The sequence below is a fragment of the Haplochromis burtoni genome, unplaced genomic scaffold (genome assembly GCF_018398535.1).
Source record: "Haplochromis burtoni strain Fernald_Lab_line unplaced genomic scaffold, NCSU_Asbu1 Contig_112, whole genome shotgun sequence".
Classification (NCBI taxonomy): Eukaryota; Metazoa; Chordata; class Actinopteri; order Cichliformes; family Cichlidae; genus Haplochromis; species Haplochromis burtoni.
Window position 1 is genome coordinate 1,157,918 of NW_024582473.1, and position 15,005 is coordinate 1,172,922.

At 40.8% G+C, this 15,005-nt stretch overlaps 2 protein-coding genes across 3 annotated transcripts in view; one reads left to right on the forward strand and one right to left on the reverse strand.

Annotated features, from left to right (window-relative positions):
• Positions 1-285, reverse strand: part of far1 (fatty acyl CoA reductase 1) — a 31,661-nt gene extending 31,376 nt beyond the window's left edge. For both annotated transcript variants that reach the window (XM_005928383.3, XM_005928384.3), the window contains exon 1: positions 152-285. The gene's annotated coding sequence lies outside the window, so the exon portion shown is untranslated. The remainder of the gene's footprint in view (positions 1-151) is intronic.
• Positions 286-6,871: 6,586 nt separating this feature from the next.
• Positions 6,872-14,139, forward strand: dkk3b (dickkopf WNT signaling pathway inhibitor 3b). Its single transcript, XM_005928385.2, has 7 exons — positions 6,872-7,175; positions 7,777-7,902; positions 8,054-8,134; positions 11,468-11,560; positions 13,230-13,374; positions 13,662-13,812; positions 13,907-14,139. The coding sequence occupies exons 1-7, from the start codon at positions 6,981-6,983 to the stop codon at positions 13,926-13,928; spliced, it is 813 nt and encodes a 270-aa protein (XP_005928447.1). The 5' UTR covers positions 6,872-6,980; the 3' UTR covers positions 13,929-14,139.
• Positions 14,140-15,005: the final 866 nt, after the last annotated feature.

Sequence of the window (15,005 nt, forward strand, 5' to 3'; positions counted from 1 at the left end):
CTACACGTTGACAGCCTGTCGCACGGGCACTTGAAGCTCTGAAACCCCGCTTACAGTTACAGGAGCACGAGCACACACAGACATACACGGACAGAGACGCACACAGGGGCGCGCGCGTGTCTCCACAAGGCGATTTGAAGCGTGTACGTACCAGAAATGTCGGCGCTTTTCCTCCCGGCGTGAAAACTTAGGAGAGAGTGTTGAAGTGAGGCGGGAAGCGAAAAGTAGCGAGTACCGCTACGAAAGACTGAGTGGAGCCCCAGCAGGAAGCCAGCGGAATAAATGAACCCCGTGACGTCAGGGACAGCGGTCTCGCGCACAGATAGGAAGAAGATGAGGTCTCACTCCTACCTGTTTCAACTACTCGGCCTACGGAGACACGAAAAGACTTTCGACTGAGACTTTTCTCCTAATTATGACTTACTATCGTTTAATTATGAGACAGAGGTCATTATTACCTGAGGCAAAACCTGCAAGGCTTTCTAAGCCTTAAATCATCAATTTATTAGGACATCACGTTCACAGTAACACTTTCGTAGAAACTGGAAGTATCCTCGTGGTACGTTAGATGAAGAAAAATGGCAGTAGCTAGGACTAAATAAGGTTTCTGTGCAAAACCTTTTGTTGTTTCAGCACCGTAGGTGTGAAACCACTTCATCAAATTTGCATCTTTAACTTAGCAAAAGTGGGCGGAGTAAGCATCAAACAGTTCACCCTGAAAAGCATGGGCTGAGGAAAAGGAGACACAATCAGGTCATAACATTTTTGTAACTAGCGCATTTCTCAGGCGTGGGCAGTTAATTTCCCCAAGGGGCCTCGTGAGAAACTGGGACTGTTGTGGAGGGCTGCATCAAAACACAGAGCCCAGTTCAGCTCATATTAATGTTATCCTCCTTACTGTATGAGCTCATTGCTGAGGCCCTCCACAGCAGTCCTATTTCTCATCTGGCCCCTTGGGAAAATTAGTTCCTTGATAGAAACTGAAATATGATGTACTGCTGCAACAAAAACGGCAAAAGTGTGCAATCATATTTCTATTTTTGGAAATGGGTTTAATTGGTCCCATTCACTGAACCAGTGATGAGGTGGATAGGATGGTTTTAAAAGGATTAGATAATTTAAAAAAAAAAAGTGGCATGTAGATGGGTGGTTCCCAGACTGCATACACTATACTAGCTACATGTAGTTACATGTCTCCACTCTGGGTCACATGGCACACCTAACAAAGGCAGGTACTTTGAAATTCCTCACCTTGCCCAGTGAGGAAGGAAGCAGAGCCATTAAAAAGCCATGGAAGCTGTTCTAAAAGTGAGGAAAAGTAACATTATGCTGTCGTGGGCTGTCGATTTCATCGAGCCTCTTATTCCTACCGTAATGTAAATGCAAAACTTACACCAGTGTATAAGTACACTGCTCAGAAAATTAAAAGAATCCTCTGAAAACACATCAGATCGCAACTGGATAAAGAAAAAAAAAATATTCCGCATATCTATACTGATATGTACTGGGTAATGTGATATGAATGAAAGGATACCACATCGTTTGATGGAAAAGAAAATGATCAGCCTATAAAGGGCTGAAATCAAAGAAAAAAAATGATGTGGCAGGCTAATCCATTTTGCCAAAATTTCATAGTAGCAGCTAAAAATGGTACTCAATAGATTGTATGTCCCCCAGGTGTTTGTATGCATGTGTGACAATGTCAGGGCATGCTTCTAATGAGACGATAGATGATGTCCTGGGGATCCTCTCCCAGATCTGGACCAGCATCACTGAACTCTTGGACAGTCTGAGGTGCGACCTGGTGAGGTTGGATACTACGAAACATATTGTTCCAGAGTGTTCTGTTGGATTTAGGACAGGCGTCTGAGGGCCACTCAGTGGTAGTAATTCCTTCATCCTCCAGGACTTGTGTGTATACTCTGGACTGGACGGTGGTCTGTCTGATGTGCAGTGCAGGAGTCTGTACTGTCTCCATTCCTGTTCACCCTGTAAACCTCAGACTTTCAGTACAACGCCTGGTCATGCCAACTAACGAGATAATATGACAAAGTGTTGGAGTGCTTGGAAGTATTAGTGATGAGCATAAGAAAGAATACAGAGCATTAGTAGGTAATTTGTGGAGTGGCCTGAAAGGAATCATCTGGTTATGTGTGTGAATAAGAACAGAAACGATGACTGACTTCAACAGGAAGAGGACAGCTCTATGACCCGTGTCTATCCTGAGACAGGATGCTGATGCATGGACATACATCTTGAGAAAGTTGAGGGTAAACAGGAATGTTTCCTCTGGATGAGTCTGACTCTACCAAAGGAAAAGGGGAAAGATGCAGAGAAGACAGCGCGAATGGTTTGAGTACAAGCACTGGGGCCTCCACATTAACAACTGACTGAACTGCAACACCAACACAGATACTGTGTATTTCCTATGAAGCTGAGAGTCTTGTGTGTGTGCAGTAAAATTGAGATTTTCTATTAGTCATGTATGCAGAGTGCAGTGTGCTGGAGCTGGTGACACTGTGGACTCTCATCTCTCTCCCTCTTCTCTCCTCTTAAAGCAGACAGTGTTCTGAAACTTTTAAAGCTCTGCAGAAAGACTTGAGAACTGTTGCGCAGCACCACTTAAAAAAATTACTCCTTGGAAGCACAATATGAAAAAAAGAGGGATGTCTTGAGACATTTGGACACTAACCTCTGTCATATGTGGTCATTGTTAAATAATACACCAATCATCAGATAGCTATATATTTCTAAATATAAAAATTTGGTGAATCTGATCAAACAGATTTTAAGTAAAAGAGAAATGCAAACAAGTTTTGCAACTTTTCCCTAAACAAAATGTACAAAAATGGGCTGATATCAGACAGAGTAGCCATCTGAATACACTTTGACTTTGATACTTCGACCAAGGAAACAAGAAAGGAGAACGAAACAGTAAAATATGCCACTGTGTTACCTGATTTTTGTGTTTATCTTTTACATAAATAAATGTGCACTGTAAATGATTGCAGAGAAGGCACAAATCAGTGCACAAGGAAAACAAAAATCATCAGAATTCAGGAAATGAAGTGTTTGAAGGTCAAAGTTTCCTGGGGGACGTCCAAAAGCTACGCTCATTCTTCCCTATTCTGCCTGCACGCTGCAGAGAAAACAGGTTAGCTTAGTTGTATCTACTGAAACCCAGAGCTAAACTAGCACTCTTACGCTGAAATAATACAAAATGGCCCCATGTTAAGTTAACAAGGACATAATAGTAGATCATCAGAAGCAAGAGACTGTGCTTTTGTTTAGCTGGGTGGACAAACTAGTTTAACAGAGACTTGTTTCATTCTGGATGAATACTGAAAGAGTAGTGTTCCAGCTCCAATATTACTCATAGACTACATTATTAAAGATATACCTTGTATACTTATAGTACAAAAATTAGAAGCTAAATGTACAGAATCACAGGCAACAGGCTCCAGATGCAAGAGCAAGGCATGAGCAGTCCTAACGAAAGAGAAGGATCTGAAATTTTTTTCCATACTTTACACAATATAAGCCAAGAGTTTACAGAAAGGCTTACATCTGCAATATCCATATTCATGAAAGAATCAAAATCTAAGTAGAACATATGGGAGTCTGGTGTGTGTGTGTGTGGAGAGGTTTGGAGATATCACATTTATTTGTGGAAAAACACGGGCTCTTAATGTGGAAATCAAAGAAAGAAAAAAAATCAGCATCAGTCCACGGTATGATCATGTGGGGATCAGCCTCTTCCTTAGCATTTTCCCAGTGTGGGTGGTTTGGTGGGTGCATGTGTGTGAAAGAGTGTTATGTGCTGCCAAACACAAAGCAGGCAACATTTCGCCCTCTAGTGTTCACGGCTGTGTTTGGACTTGATTCCGACGCGCAAATAACTGAGTGCTGCTCAATGAAAAGTACATAGATAGATGAGAAAAGCTCACAAAGTATTAAGGTACTTGGGATTTTTTGGGATTTTTTAAACTTAAATATTTGGATTCTTTTTGTATTACATAGTGTTATAGTGTAAAAATATACAAAACATATTGCATAAATGCATGCATGTGCAATAAAACTAACAGACCTAAAACCCCTGATTATTTTAACAAACATATAACCATTTACTTGTTTGATATCACTAAACAATATCTATACGTCACGCTTATTTACATATCTGAACGTGTATATCAAACACACTGTTGTTGTATTCACATTTTGGCATGGAGATGCTGCTAATCCATTTTTATACCACTGTCATTGCACAAAACAGGTGTTTCTCTGTTCTTTTGTGTTACACTGGTATCTCTCCTTTGAATACAATTACACAGTGCTTTATATTAGAATTTGCAACCCATGTAGATGAGCTAAAGTTAGAGGGCGGGACAACAATTGGATCAAAGCAGGTATATCTTTAGTATCATATGTAGCAGTTTTTACTCTCTCTCTCTGTTATGACAAAAATCTGTAACCATAGAGCCAGTTTCATGTATGAGGGGACAGGGTTCAAGATGTGCTTGAAAATCATGTTCAGATCTTTTTAAATTACTGACTTCATACACTTAATTACTTTTGGATCAAATGGTGATTCCCCCTTGGAACTGTAGCTAATAAATCTTCAACAACAGTTACTTTTACTGGAAGTTAAGAAGTAGGATGAAGCGATGACTTCAGAATTGAGCTATACGTGGCGCCGACTCTTAGCTCAATTACTTTAGAGTCATAGAGATATTATCTTATCGTTAACTGTATTACTGTGCCAACACAGTATATTGCTGCCAAACAGACCTATCAGATCTGCTGAGGTACGTGTCCCTGTAGCATGAAGCTACATTTCTGAGAAAGTGTATGCTAGGCTGAGGCTTCCATGCGTGGGCAATTCATTCTCCAAAGGGGCCACATGAGACACTAGGACTGTTGTGGAGGGCTGCACCAATACGCTGAACTTAGTTCTCCTCATTATTGCTTAGGCTATGCTGTAGTGTATAGAGTTAAGATGAAGCTTTCTATTTCTACGCAGTGTTACTGAGCCATGACTTCATGTTGTAGCTATGAACTGTCACCAGGGGACAGTATCAGACAATATTTCCAGCCACCTGTTTCTGTTTTTATTGGCTCTAGCTTAGCTCTTGCCCCAGAGAAAACAGAAGTCGTAGCATACAAAGAACTTTATGAAAGAGTGAAGCTTGCAGTAAACTTTAAAATACTTGACTATAGTTTTTACATACAAAAAACTTACAGTGTTCACACGTGATGTATGCCGTACCCCTCTGGATACACAGTATGTCCATCCATTCTCTTCCACTTCTCCAATTCAGGGTAGTTGGGGGGCTGGAGCCTATACTGGCTGTCGGAGAGCAAGAGGCAGGATACACCCTGGATAGGTTGCCAGTCTGTCGCAGGGCTAACACATAGAAACAGACCACACAGCATATGTCTGTACTATATTCAAACTTGTTTCATATTTCTGCAAGTAAGATTGGAGTCACTGTAGCCGCAGCTGTTGTTATGCTACCTACCGGTAACCATGTGAAACTCACAAACAGTACTCCTTCCAACAGAACGTGTTTGGTCTTTATTGGTGAACGGCTGTGGAATCAAAGCACTTTGAAATCGGATGATGCTTTTTTAATACACCCTGTACAATCAGACAGTCACATTATTGTACTGACATATGTGCACAATGTACTGAGGTTCACAGTTGTTTCAGGACGTGTAAAGTTGTGAAACCTCATGTGTAATGTGCAAAAGAATAATCTGACCAGGAAGTTGTTCTTTTAAATCTCATTTTGGGGGCATTTTGGGTATAGGAGAACAGCGAGGGATATTTTAAGAAAAGGTAAGCATTTCTTAAAATACACAGTCCAACAGGTAAAATCTAAAACCCACAAACAAGAGACTTAGACATGCAGGAGTAACACAAGACTATATACACAAACAGGACTGATTAGACAACAGGACACGGGAGGGATCACCTGACAGCAGACAATAACGGTCAAGGAAACATAGGAAGAAAGAGACCGGAAGTAAAACTAACCTTCAACATAAAACAGGAAATAACCAAAACATAATAAAAGACATAAAAAGTTACAGACAAAAGAACACAAAGGGACTAAAACCAGACGGAGGACTGGCACTGGAGAGCCGACCTCTACTACTACTACTCTATTATATTATTATACTACTATAATAATGTAATATAAAATTATACTACTATTATATTATTAATACTACTACTACTACTACTACAACTACTATTACTACTACTACTACTAATAATAATAATAAAGACATTAACCCAAAATTATAATACTAAAACTCATCATCAGGGTAATAAGATCAAACCAGAAACAACACTCTGAAATGAACGAAAAACCTCAAATTAAGCCTCATAAACTGAGGAGACTAAGTATCCAAGCTACACAGTATCAGTAATGAAACATCGAGTTGCTCTTCATCACATAAATATAACTAAAATCAAATCTTTTTTCTGTAGGATTGTGCAAAAGAGTCCAAACTTTGTTTAGATTTTCAAAAGAACGGGCAGACCTTCAGTAAAGCTGTCTGACATGATGTGTATTTCTTGCTGTCAGCTCCACTGAAGTGACCGGTGATTAAGCGCAGGCCTACGTGGGAACTTGCCTCTGCAGATCACATCTGGCATTCGTCTGTCAGCCTTTACTTCTGTTTGTTTTACAGTCCGGTTCACATTTATGTCTTTATAAAGGCCACTCGCCTGTGTTTGACGTTTAAATCACGAAATGCAGCGTGAACTTTTTCCACCCCATTAAACCTGATCCTGCTAATACCCCCCCCCCTCCCCACCTTCCTCCCCTCCTCCGCCTCCCCCTCACCACCGCTGCTGCTGCGCTCCTCATACTTTCCAAATAAAACGGATCCAGCTGTGTCCAGCTGTGTGCCCTGCGTGCGTCACACCCGTGTGCTGCTCGGTAGACAGACTAGGTGGAAGAGAAGGAAAGATGTCCGGCATCGCGCAGCTGTCGGTGTTCCGGGGTTTGTGCTTTCTGTGGGCAGCCGTCGGCACGGCGAGGAGCGGGACCTTGTTCCCGCGGGAGAGCCTGGAGCGGGGGCCGGTCAGCTTGACCGATATGTTCCGAGAGGTAGAGGAGTTGATGGAGGACACTCAGCATATACTGGAGGAGGCAGTGGACCAGGTTGGCGTCATATTTTATCCATTCATATAAAGCCAGTGCTGACTGGCAGAGAAATCCAATGTGTCCATATTAAAGTAAATACGCGACAGTTTTATTAGAAAGCAGGGGGATAAAAAAGTGTTTCAAATTATTTTAATGCTCAGTTCCTTTTAGCAGACACATAGTTTCCGTGTCTGCTTTAAATCTGACCCACGCCATGCTGAGTACCACCGTCACTCATCATGATAGTATTTGCTTAAAATAGAGATTTCCCGGCCAGACACTCAGTTCAATAAAAGAAAAGGCAATACGGAAGAGCTCCTGCAAGAAGGTCATACAAACAGCTTTTTCTAGACAGCCTTCAGTACCTTGTGTTTGTTATTTTCCTTCCCAAGAATTGAATTTCAGCAGGTCCGATACATTTCCTGATGTCAGTGAGCGTCTGGTTTTAATCATTTCTGGGCTACTGGGAGGTTTCCCTTTTGCATCAAGCAGAGAATGCAAACTATCCATTCTTATAGCCCCCTTAAGGATCCATATTTTCCAAAATATGAACAACAGATGTACAGTATAACATATGCTGCTCTTTACTTAAGATTTACCCTAATTTTCCTTCCAACAGATCACTACAGAGAGTGCAAAATCCTCTTCAGGCTCACTGGAGCTGGGTCCTAACTACCACAATGAGACTACGATGGTGATAAAGAACGGAGACAAAGCAGTTAAGGTGCTAGACAGAACTGACAAGGTAGGGATTCACTCATTACCGTGTAACTTTCACACACAAGCCATTCACTTCAGTCTGTCTGAGTGGGTTTAGGATTAATTGGTAAGAAAAGAAAAGTTGTTTTTCTACCCCAGGTCTGATACAGTATTTCACCCCCTTACTGTTTTTATAGGACACTAACAACAACACTGGGGAGACTCATTTGTCCCATGTTCATATGGAGATCTCCAGTCAGTGGAACAACATGAATCATGTGAGTCTTTTACCTCTTGTCCTTGATCCAGACCTAAACCTAAACCAAGTTTTAAACAAGGTTTTGTCTTTTTCTTCTGTGTCCACATTTTCCCGATGCTGCCATGAAGCTGCTATTTTTATGTGAGTCAGTATTTTGTACTGAGATTAATAGTTTAACATTTTGGCTTGTATCAAGTTGGGATTCTGGAAATATTTTGGAGAAACACAAAATCCAACTCACTTAGTTTCAGACCTCTTTTCAAAGCGATGGAAAGTTTACAGGCTGCCTTTTGGAAACAGATAAAAGCTCAAGCCTCTTTTTTATTACATTCCAATGAGAATCTGTCAGTATTATTTTAAATATTTATCAGCTTTTAGAGTGCTTGATTTCAGATGCATTTTCCTTCAGTTTGGGAAATATTCCACATTTGTAAGACGAGACAGAGAGAAAGAGAGGTTTTTGAAACCATGGGACCATTGTATTAATACGTTTTTTCAACAACAAAAAAAAGAATGATCTCATCCAGCAAAGAAACCTACCATATACTTTTCATAGTTTTCACCAAGCGGAGGCCAGCTTGGATTGAGGTTGCTGCTGCTGCTTGCTGCCTGCTCTTTACTTTACGGTGGTGGTTTTGATCTTTTTCTTTCCTGGCAGCTGTACAGATGGTGGTTATGTTAATAGAGGAAAAAATGCCAAGGAAGCAAGGAAGATTGTAAGCCAAAAAGCTGTACTTTTGTAAAGAAAATACTAAAACAAATAAATTAAACAACTAACGACATATGTCTTTAACCTTATTTGTTAAGTCACAGTAGAGTCAGTTAATCGCATGGCACTGTTGCTGCTTCAAAAAAAAAAATTAGTCAGCGAATGGGGAGTTGAAGAAAAGCACATGTAAGCTAAAATGTGGAAACATTTGGTTAAAATGTGGATGCTTTTTGGATGAGTGGAGGCAGTCTGTGAGTAATGTGATTTAAGTGAATAGAGGGTCTAGATAATTTCCTACAGCACTGCTGTCCATAACAATTGTCAGTCAAATGCCTTATTGTTGCTACAAAGTGTTGCAGACAACTGTGGCTACTACATTTCAGCTGTTGCGTTAAATGTCCCGTATTTTGCTCCTTTGTGGTTTCATAACTCTGGTCTGTGCTCTTTTTACCCTGATTCTGCATACCTCCATTTCAGCTGCTGAATTTTCTGATGGGTTACCTAGCCCAGCTAAGACACTGCGTTGGCATGAGTTCTCTACCTAACTCGTTAAGTAGCAGTGCAGCATTCTTAGAAAATGTCAGTTGCCAATAAAACAGCAAGGCATGCGCTCCCTCTTTGTTCACTCTTTGCTTGTGAGTGTGCTGAAAGAGCTATTAGGCAGAAACCGTGCCTTTGTGTCAACTTGTAAGATAGATAAGTAATGAGAAGACAAATTGTATTAAGCTGTGTGAGAGAATAACTGAGCTTCTGCCAGGAGCACTTCAGACAAACCTAGGATTGTTTCTCCATTTTCAGACATTTATATTTGGTGGCATTTCTGGGACCTCCCCGCCATTTGAAAATCATACGTAGAAAGCCTAAGAGGAGGGGGAACAGCAGCAAGATCCTCCTACTGTTATGATTTAACCGAAGCAGGACGGGACACAAGAAAAGCAGTTGACAAGGTTTATTCACCAATTCATAATGTGCAGTGGAATTTTCAGAGGCAAAGCCAGAGAGGAGAGACATTGTAGGAGAGTGGTGAAAACAAACAAGCAGACTAGAGAGCAAAACAATAAAATACTGTGTGGAATTCCTTTCACACAAGGAGGAAATCTGGAGCACAGCACAATTCTAAGGTGTTAACTTGAAAACACAAAAAAATTAACACTGAATTATATTATAAACAATCTGTAGAGTGTAGGCGGAAGAGCTGGCGCCATGGTGGATGGGACAAGTGCACAATCCAGGGAACCAGTGATAACAGTTGTGTAGCCATGGCTCTGGGAAACACACAAATGTACACAAATGCAGGGAGAGAAAGGTCAACACTGCAGGCAAGCAAGGATTGCCCACAGAACAAAGCAGACAACCGACATGGTTCAAGTCAAAAATAGCGCAAACAGGCTGAACAATATGGGGTGGTGGTGGTGGGTGACAAAGCAGCTTGCAGCAAAATAGCACGCTCCTATAAGACTTGCTAATAGGATGAGCAGAATAGAATCTGCTAAGCCGCCAGCTGATGAGAGCTGGCATCTGAAATCTGCTGAACTTGACTCCCCGACCTGCAAAAAATAACAGTTGATTTCCAAGCTTTGCAACTTTGTCATGTTACATTTCCTCAGAAAAATATAAAGAAGAAACCCCCAAAAAAGGATGATAGAGGAACTTTAAGTCATCCATTCCTCACAAATAAAACCAGGACTCTGTAATGTGTGATTAATATCTAACCTTTTAGCTTCATTTGACCTGTTTTCCTGTATTGATGAGGTAGAAACGCAGACAGTAATAACGCTTTCGGGCAAGAAAACTGAAATCTAAATTTACAGTGGGAAAGGAGGTCTGGTTTAAAGATGTTCTTTGTTTGCTTCCTGTGTTAAACTTTCACAGGCCACACTTTCAAAGATAAATCAGAGAAATCCACCCATGTGGCTGGGATGGTTTTTGGCATGCACTGTTTCCTCTCACCACTGGAAACAAGTCAAACTAAATCTCAAATATCTCATTAGCATAAAGACTTGTTGACTTCCTCTGCTGGAAAATCCACCCTTAAAAGCGCATTTTTCAGCATGCACAATATTTGTCTCTTTGTTGCATGGTGTACACGGTGTTCCTGCAACAAACTCACAGTTAGCATCATTTAACAACAAGTTTATAATATTTCCAGCTTGGTCTTAAAAGCCCAGATTGTTTCAGGCATTAAAAAAAATTGTGTTTTCTTTTAAGCACCGTTTCTTTCTGTGAGTCATCCTAGAAAGGGCACATATTTGAAGATAATTTCTTTTCCCTTCAACATGCTGGAGTGCAAATCAAGTGTAGAGGACAGAAGGAGGGGATACTCTAGAGACCCAGCCCTTCTGTTGCATTTGGATGCCACTGATGTTGTCCTTAATGCAGTTTGCATGGAGATGGACCCAGCAGATACCGGGAAGTCATTATGTGGGGGTGCAGTGGAATAACGTACAACTGTTATTGTGATACAGGCAAATAGCACTCAGCTACACTGAATTCTGTTTGGCTGAGTGCTTCTTGATAATGATATCCATTGTGAGATGAGATTATTTTCAAGATGCATGTATTTCTTATCTAAAACTATATAAATACTTCTGTTAGGTTCTTCATCACTTCATATATTTGTAATTCATTTTTCTCATCCCACAGGAATGCATGGTGGACGAGGACTGTGGCAACCTGAAATACTGCCTGTATGAGATTGAGAACTCCAAATGCCTCCCCTGTATCCCAACAGACATGGTGGGGAGACAGTTAGTGTTGTCTTTTGTGGTTGCGATGAGCTACTATAATCAGTGTCTTTGCTTCAAGTACAGCATCACTAGTCACGATGAACCCACAGACGATTCACACTTCCCCTCTAATCGTTGTATTGCCTTTCAGCTTTCGAGGGAACAACCTTCCAGCTACAGTACAGTGTGACTGGCTGCATGTAAAAGTAATCACCATAACTTAACCTGGTGGTTTCTGGACTGTCAGTCCCATCGGTCTGAAAGCTCAGCTTTAGCCTCCATGTTGTTTTTGTTGAGTTACAAAGGAATTTGGGCAAAAAGAGTGGAGTACAAGTTTATCAGTTATGCTTGAAAGTTTGAGTAGTGGATGCATCCATGAATGGTTTGGATGATAAGTGCTAACAGACTAATAAAATACTGGAATTTCACTCACTGATAGGAGCTCTGCCGTTGAGAGGTTCAGTTCAGTCACTCAGATTAGCAGTGCTTGGCTAAAACCTGTCAGTCACAGAGACAACATGGCTAACTTTGTCTCAACAAAATACATACAGGGAAAAAAATTAAAATTGAAAAATCACAAACAAACAGTTGTTATCTAGGAGAAACGTCCACAGAAGATAGTTCTGTTCTAAGATGTAAACATCCTTTATAATGCTGATAAGTTGGACAGCATTGTTACTGTGCCTCCCTTGTGTCCATTGTGCTACGTCTTGATAATCCTTGACTCTACGTTTGTGTATTTCCTGTTTTACTTTGACAGTCTGTGTCCTGTGTCAGTGTATTCTGTTTTCCTTCCTCCCTGTCTGGTCTTGTCTGATTAGTCACAGCTGTGTTCCTCACCTGTTTGCCATTTCCTCCTTTCCCTCTGTGTGTATATATGTTTCCGGCTGTTCCTCGTTGGATCATCTGCTTGTTCTTCATGTTCTTTTTTTTAGCTTCTCCCAGTTTAGGTTGTGTTAGTGTTTTCAGTTCCCCTTCCGTTAAATGCTTTACAGTGTTTTTTACAGCCACCAATGAAAGGCTCACTTTCAGTTTAAACCTCCACCTGTTCCTCTACTTGTCTGCACTTGTGTCTGCACCTCTCATCTCCACACAGTCTGCCCTTGCAAACCGTGACAATATGGGGACTTATATATTGGAAGCCTCACGTGGCCAATAGAGGAACTGCAATTTCTGCAGTTTTTTTTATTAGAAATATACAGCATAGAAAATATTGGACATAGTTTTAATGTTATGTGCAGTAGACAAAAAGTAGCACTGAACTTGAGTTTAAAGATAATTTGTGTTGAATGTTTGTTTTGAATAAAACATTTTCTATTGTAAAGTGGCAGAAATAAGTATTTAGATCGTTTACATAATACAATCCATAATCTTGGTTAATTAATGGTACCAACGTTTCTGAAATAAATGATATATACTACAATGTGCAATATTTGCTCCTAAAATATAGTAGATTAGAAGCGGAATGTAGCATAACATAGAAATACCACCCCATGCCCCCCTCTGCACACACCCCTGGACTTGAAAATGTTCAAAAGTAACATAAGTGACATAAAAATGCATTAAGCAAAAAAAAAAAGTGCCCTTTATGCCGTGATGTAATGCTATTTACATGAATCCAAAAGGATGCACTTGACATACTTTTTTTTTAACATATCTGATTGTGTGTCCTCACATAGCCCTGCATCAAGGATGAGGAGTGCTGCTCTGATCAGATGTGTGTTTGGGGCCAGTGCACAGTGAACGCCACCAGTGGAACAGAGGGAACCATCTGTCAGAGTCAGAGTGACTGCAGGCCACACCTCTGCTGTGCTTTCCAGCCAGGTAAGTTTCTTCTGGGTTGGAACACCAGAGAGACTACCTTAAAGTGCCTAATTGGATCTGTTTGCTATTTTCAAGCAATCTGTAATATGTTATTATCTCAACCTGTAACCAGTTCTAAATGCTTGGTGACAGAATTTAGGAATCAAACATAGTCCAAGACTAACAAAGTCAGAACGGGGATAGTCTAAGTGAGACATTGTGATTTGGACTGACCAGTCAATGACTTAGAAGATTCAATAAAGGCAATTTTAAACTCCATGTATTTTTTTCACTGCTGCTTCCATCAGAGCTTTTGTTTCCAGTATGTAACCCCAAACCGGGCAAGGGGGAGTCCTGTCTAAGCCACCCCAACCTGCTGATGGACATGCTAGCCTGGGACCAGGAGGGTCCCCGTGACCACTGCCCCTGTGCCGATGACCTTCAGTGCCAGCCTCATGGGTGAGACCAAACACAGCAGCACACGTTTACAGTGAAAAAAGAGCAAGTGTAATTTGTTTTTGCTTGAAATTCACATTTTTCTCTTTTCTTGCAGCCGTGGGTCTGTGTGTGGATAACAGTACTAGACTTACAGTGCAGCAGAGTTAGATGAAATGACCTTAACGATCCAAAGACGGACGCCTCTGCTGATCAACAGCTGCTGAAAGTACAGGCTGTTGCTTCAGGACTGAACTTGCACTCACTGTATTATTTATGCCTTACTGCCAGTGTATATTATATATATATTAAAAACAACAACAACAACAAATGACTTGTTTTCAGCTTTGAGAACCAAGGAAAGCACGTTCTGTTATTTACTGGTGATCTTATTTTTGGTTTGTCAGCAGTGAACACTAGAGGGCGAACTTTTACACATTTAAAAACTTGGTGGGTATCTCTTTTTGTAATGACCTTTCATTGACATTACTGGAAACTATTAAATGTCAAGAAAATGTGTGAAGGAGAATTAATAAGGAGGAGAATCAGTGAATCAGACTGCATGTGCACTCGGCTCCTTAACCTTGTGATATCTGCTGGACTACAAAATACACATCGTACTTCAGCCTGACTTTCTGACTCATATTATTTCATGCAGGTCATATAAAAAAGAACCAGAGGTGAAAAATATCACTTACAAATTCAAAAAGTTGGATCCATCTATCCACTTATCTTTTTCAGGGTCCTGGGGGGCGCTGGAGCCTATCCCAGCTGTCTTAGGGCGAGAGGCAGGGTACACCCTGGTCAGGTCACCAGTCTGTCGCAGGCGACCAATCATACTCACATTCACTCCTGCATTCAATCCTATGGGCAATTTTATGTTTTCCAGTTAACCTGTCCCCACTAACTGCATGTCTTTGGACTGTGGGAGGAAGCCGGGGGAGAGCCATGCAAACAAATAAAATAGATCCTGGTTTGTTTGTTTTTTTGTTTGTTTTTGTGTTTTTTGCTGGGAAGGGGATCCAGTATAACTCCTTTCTGTGACTGAAGAAAAATTTCTTCCACTCATCTCTTATCGAGTTCAGGCTGGAGGCTGTCTCATATTACCCAAAGTAAAAAATTAAAAATGATGACTATCCTAAATGCTGGCAAAACAAACAAATGTGCATAAAAATGCAAATTAAACTATAGTTAACTTTAAACAGTTATATAGCTCA

Bases quoted from the DNA above. Each gene is read 5' to 3' on its own strand.
- dkk3b (XM_005928385.2), top strand. From the start codon at position 6,981: ATGTCCGGCATCGCGCAGCTGTCGGTGTTCCGGGGTTTGTGCTTTCTG. The intron at 7,176-7,776 runs GTTGGCGTCATA...TCCTTCCAACAG, and splicing joins TGGAGGAGGCAGTGGACCAG to ATCACTACAGAGAGTGCAAA. The intron at 13,813-13,906 runs GTGAGACCAAAC...CTTTTCTTGCAG, and splicing joins CTTCAGTGCCAGCCTCATGG to CCGTGGGTCTGTGTGTGGAT.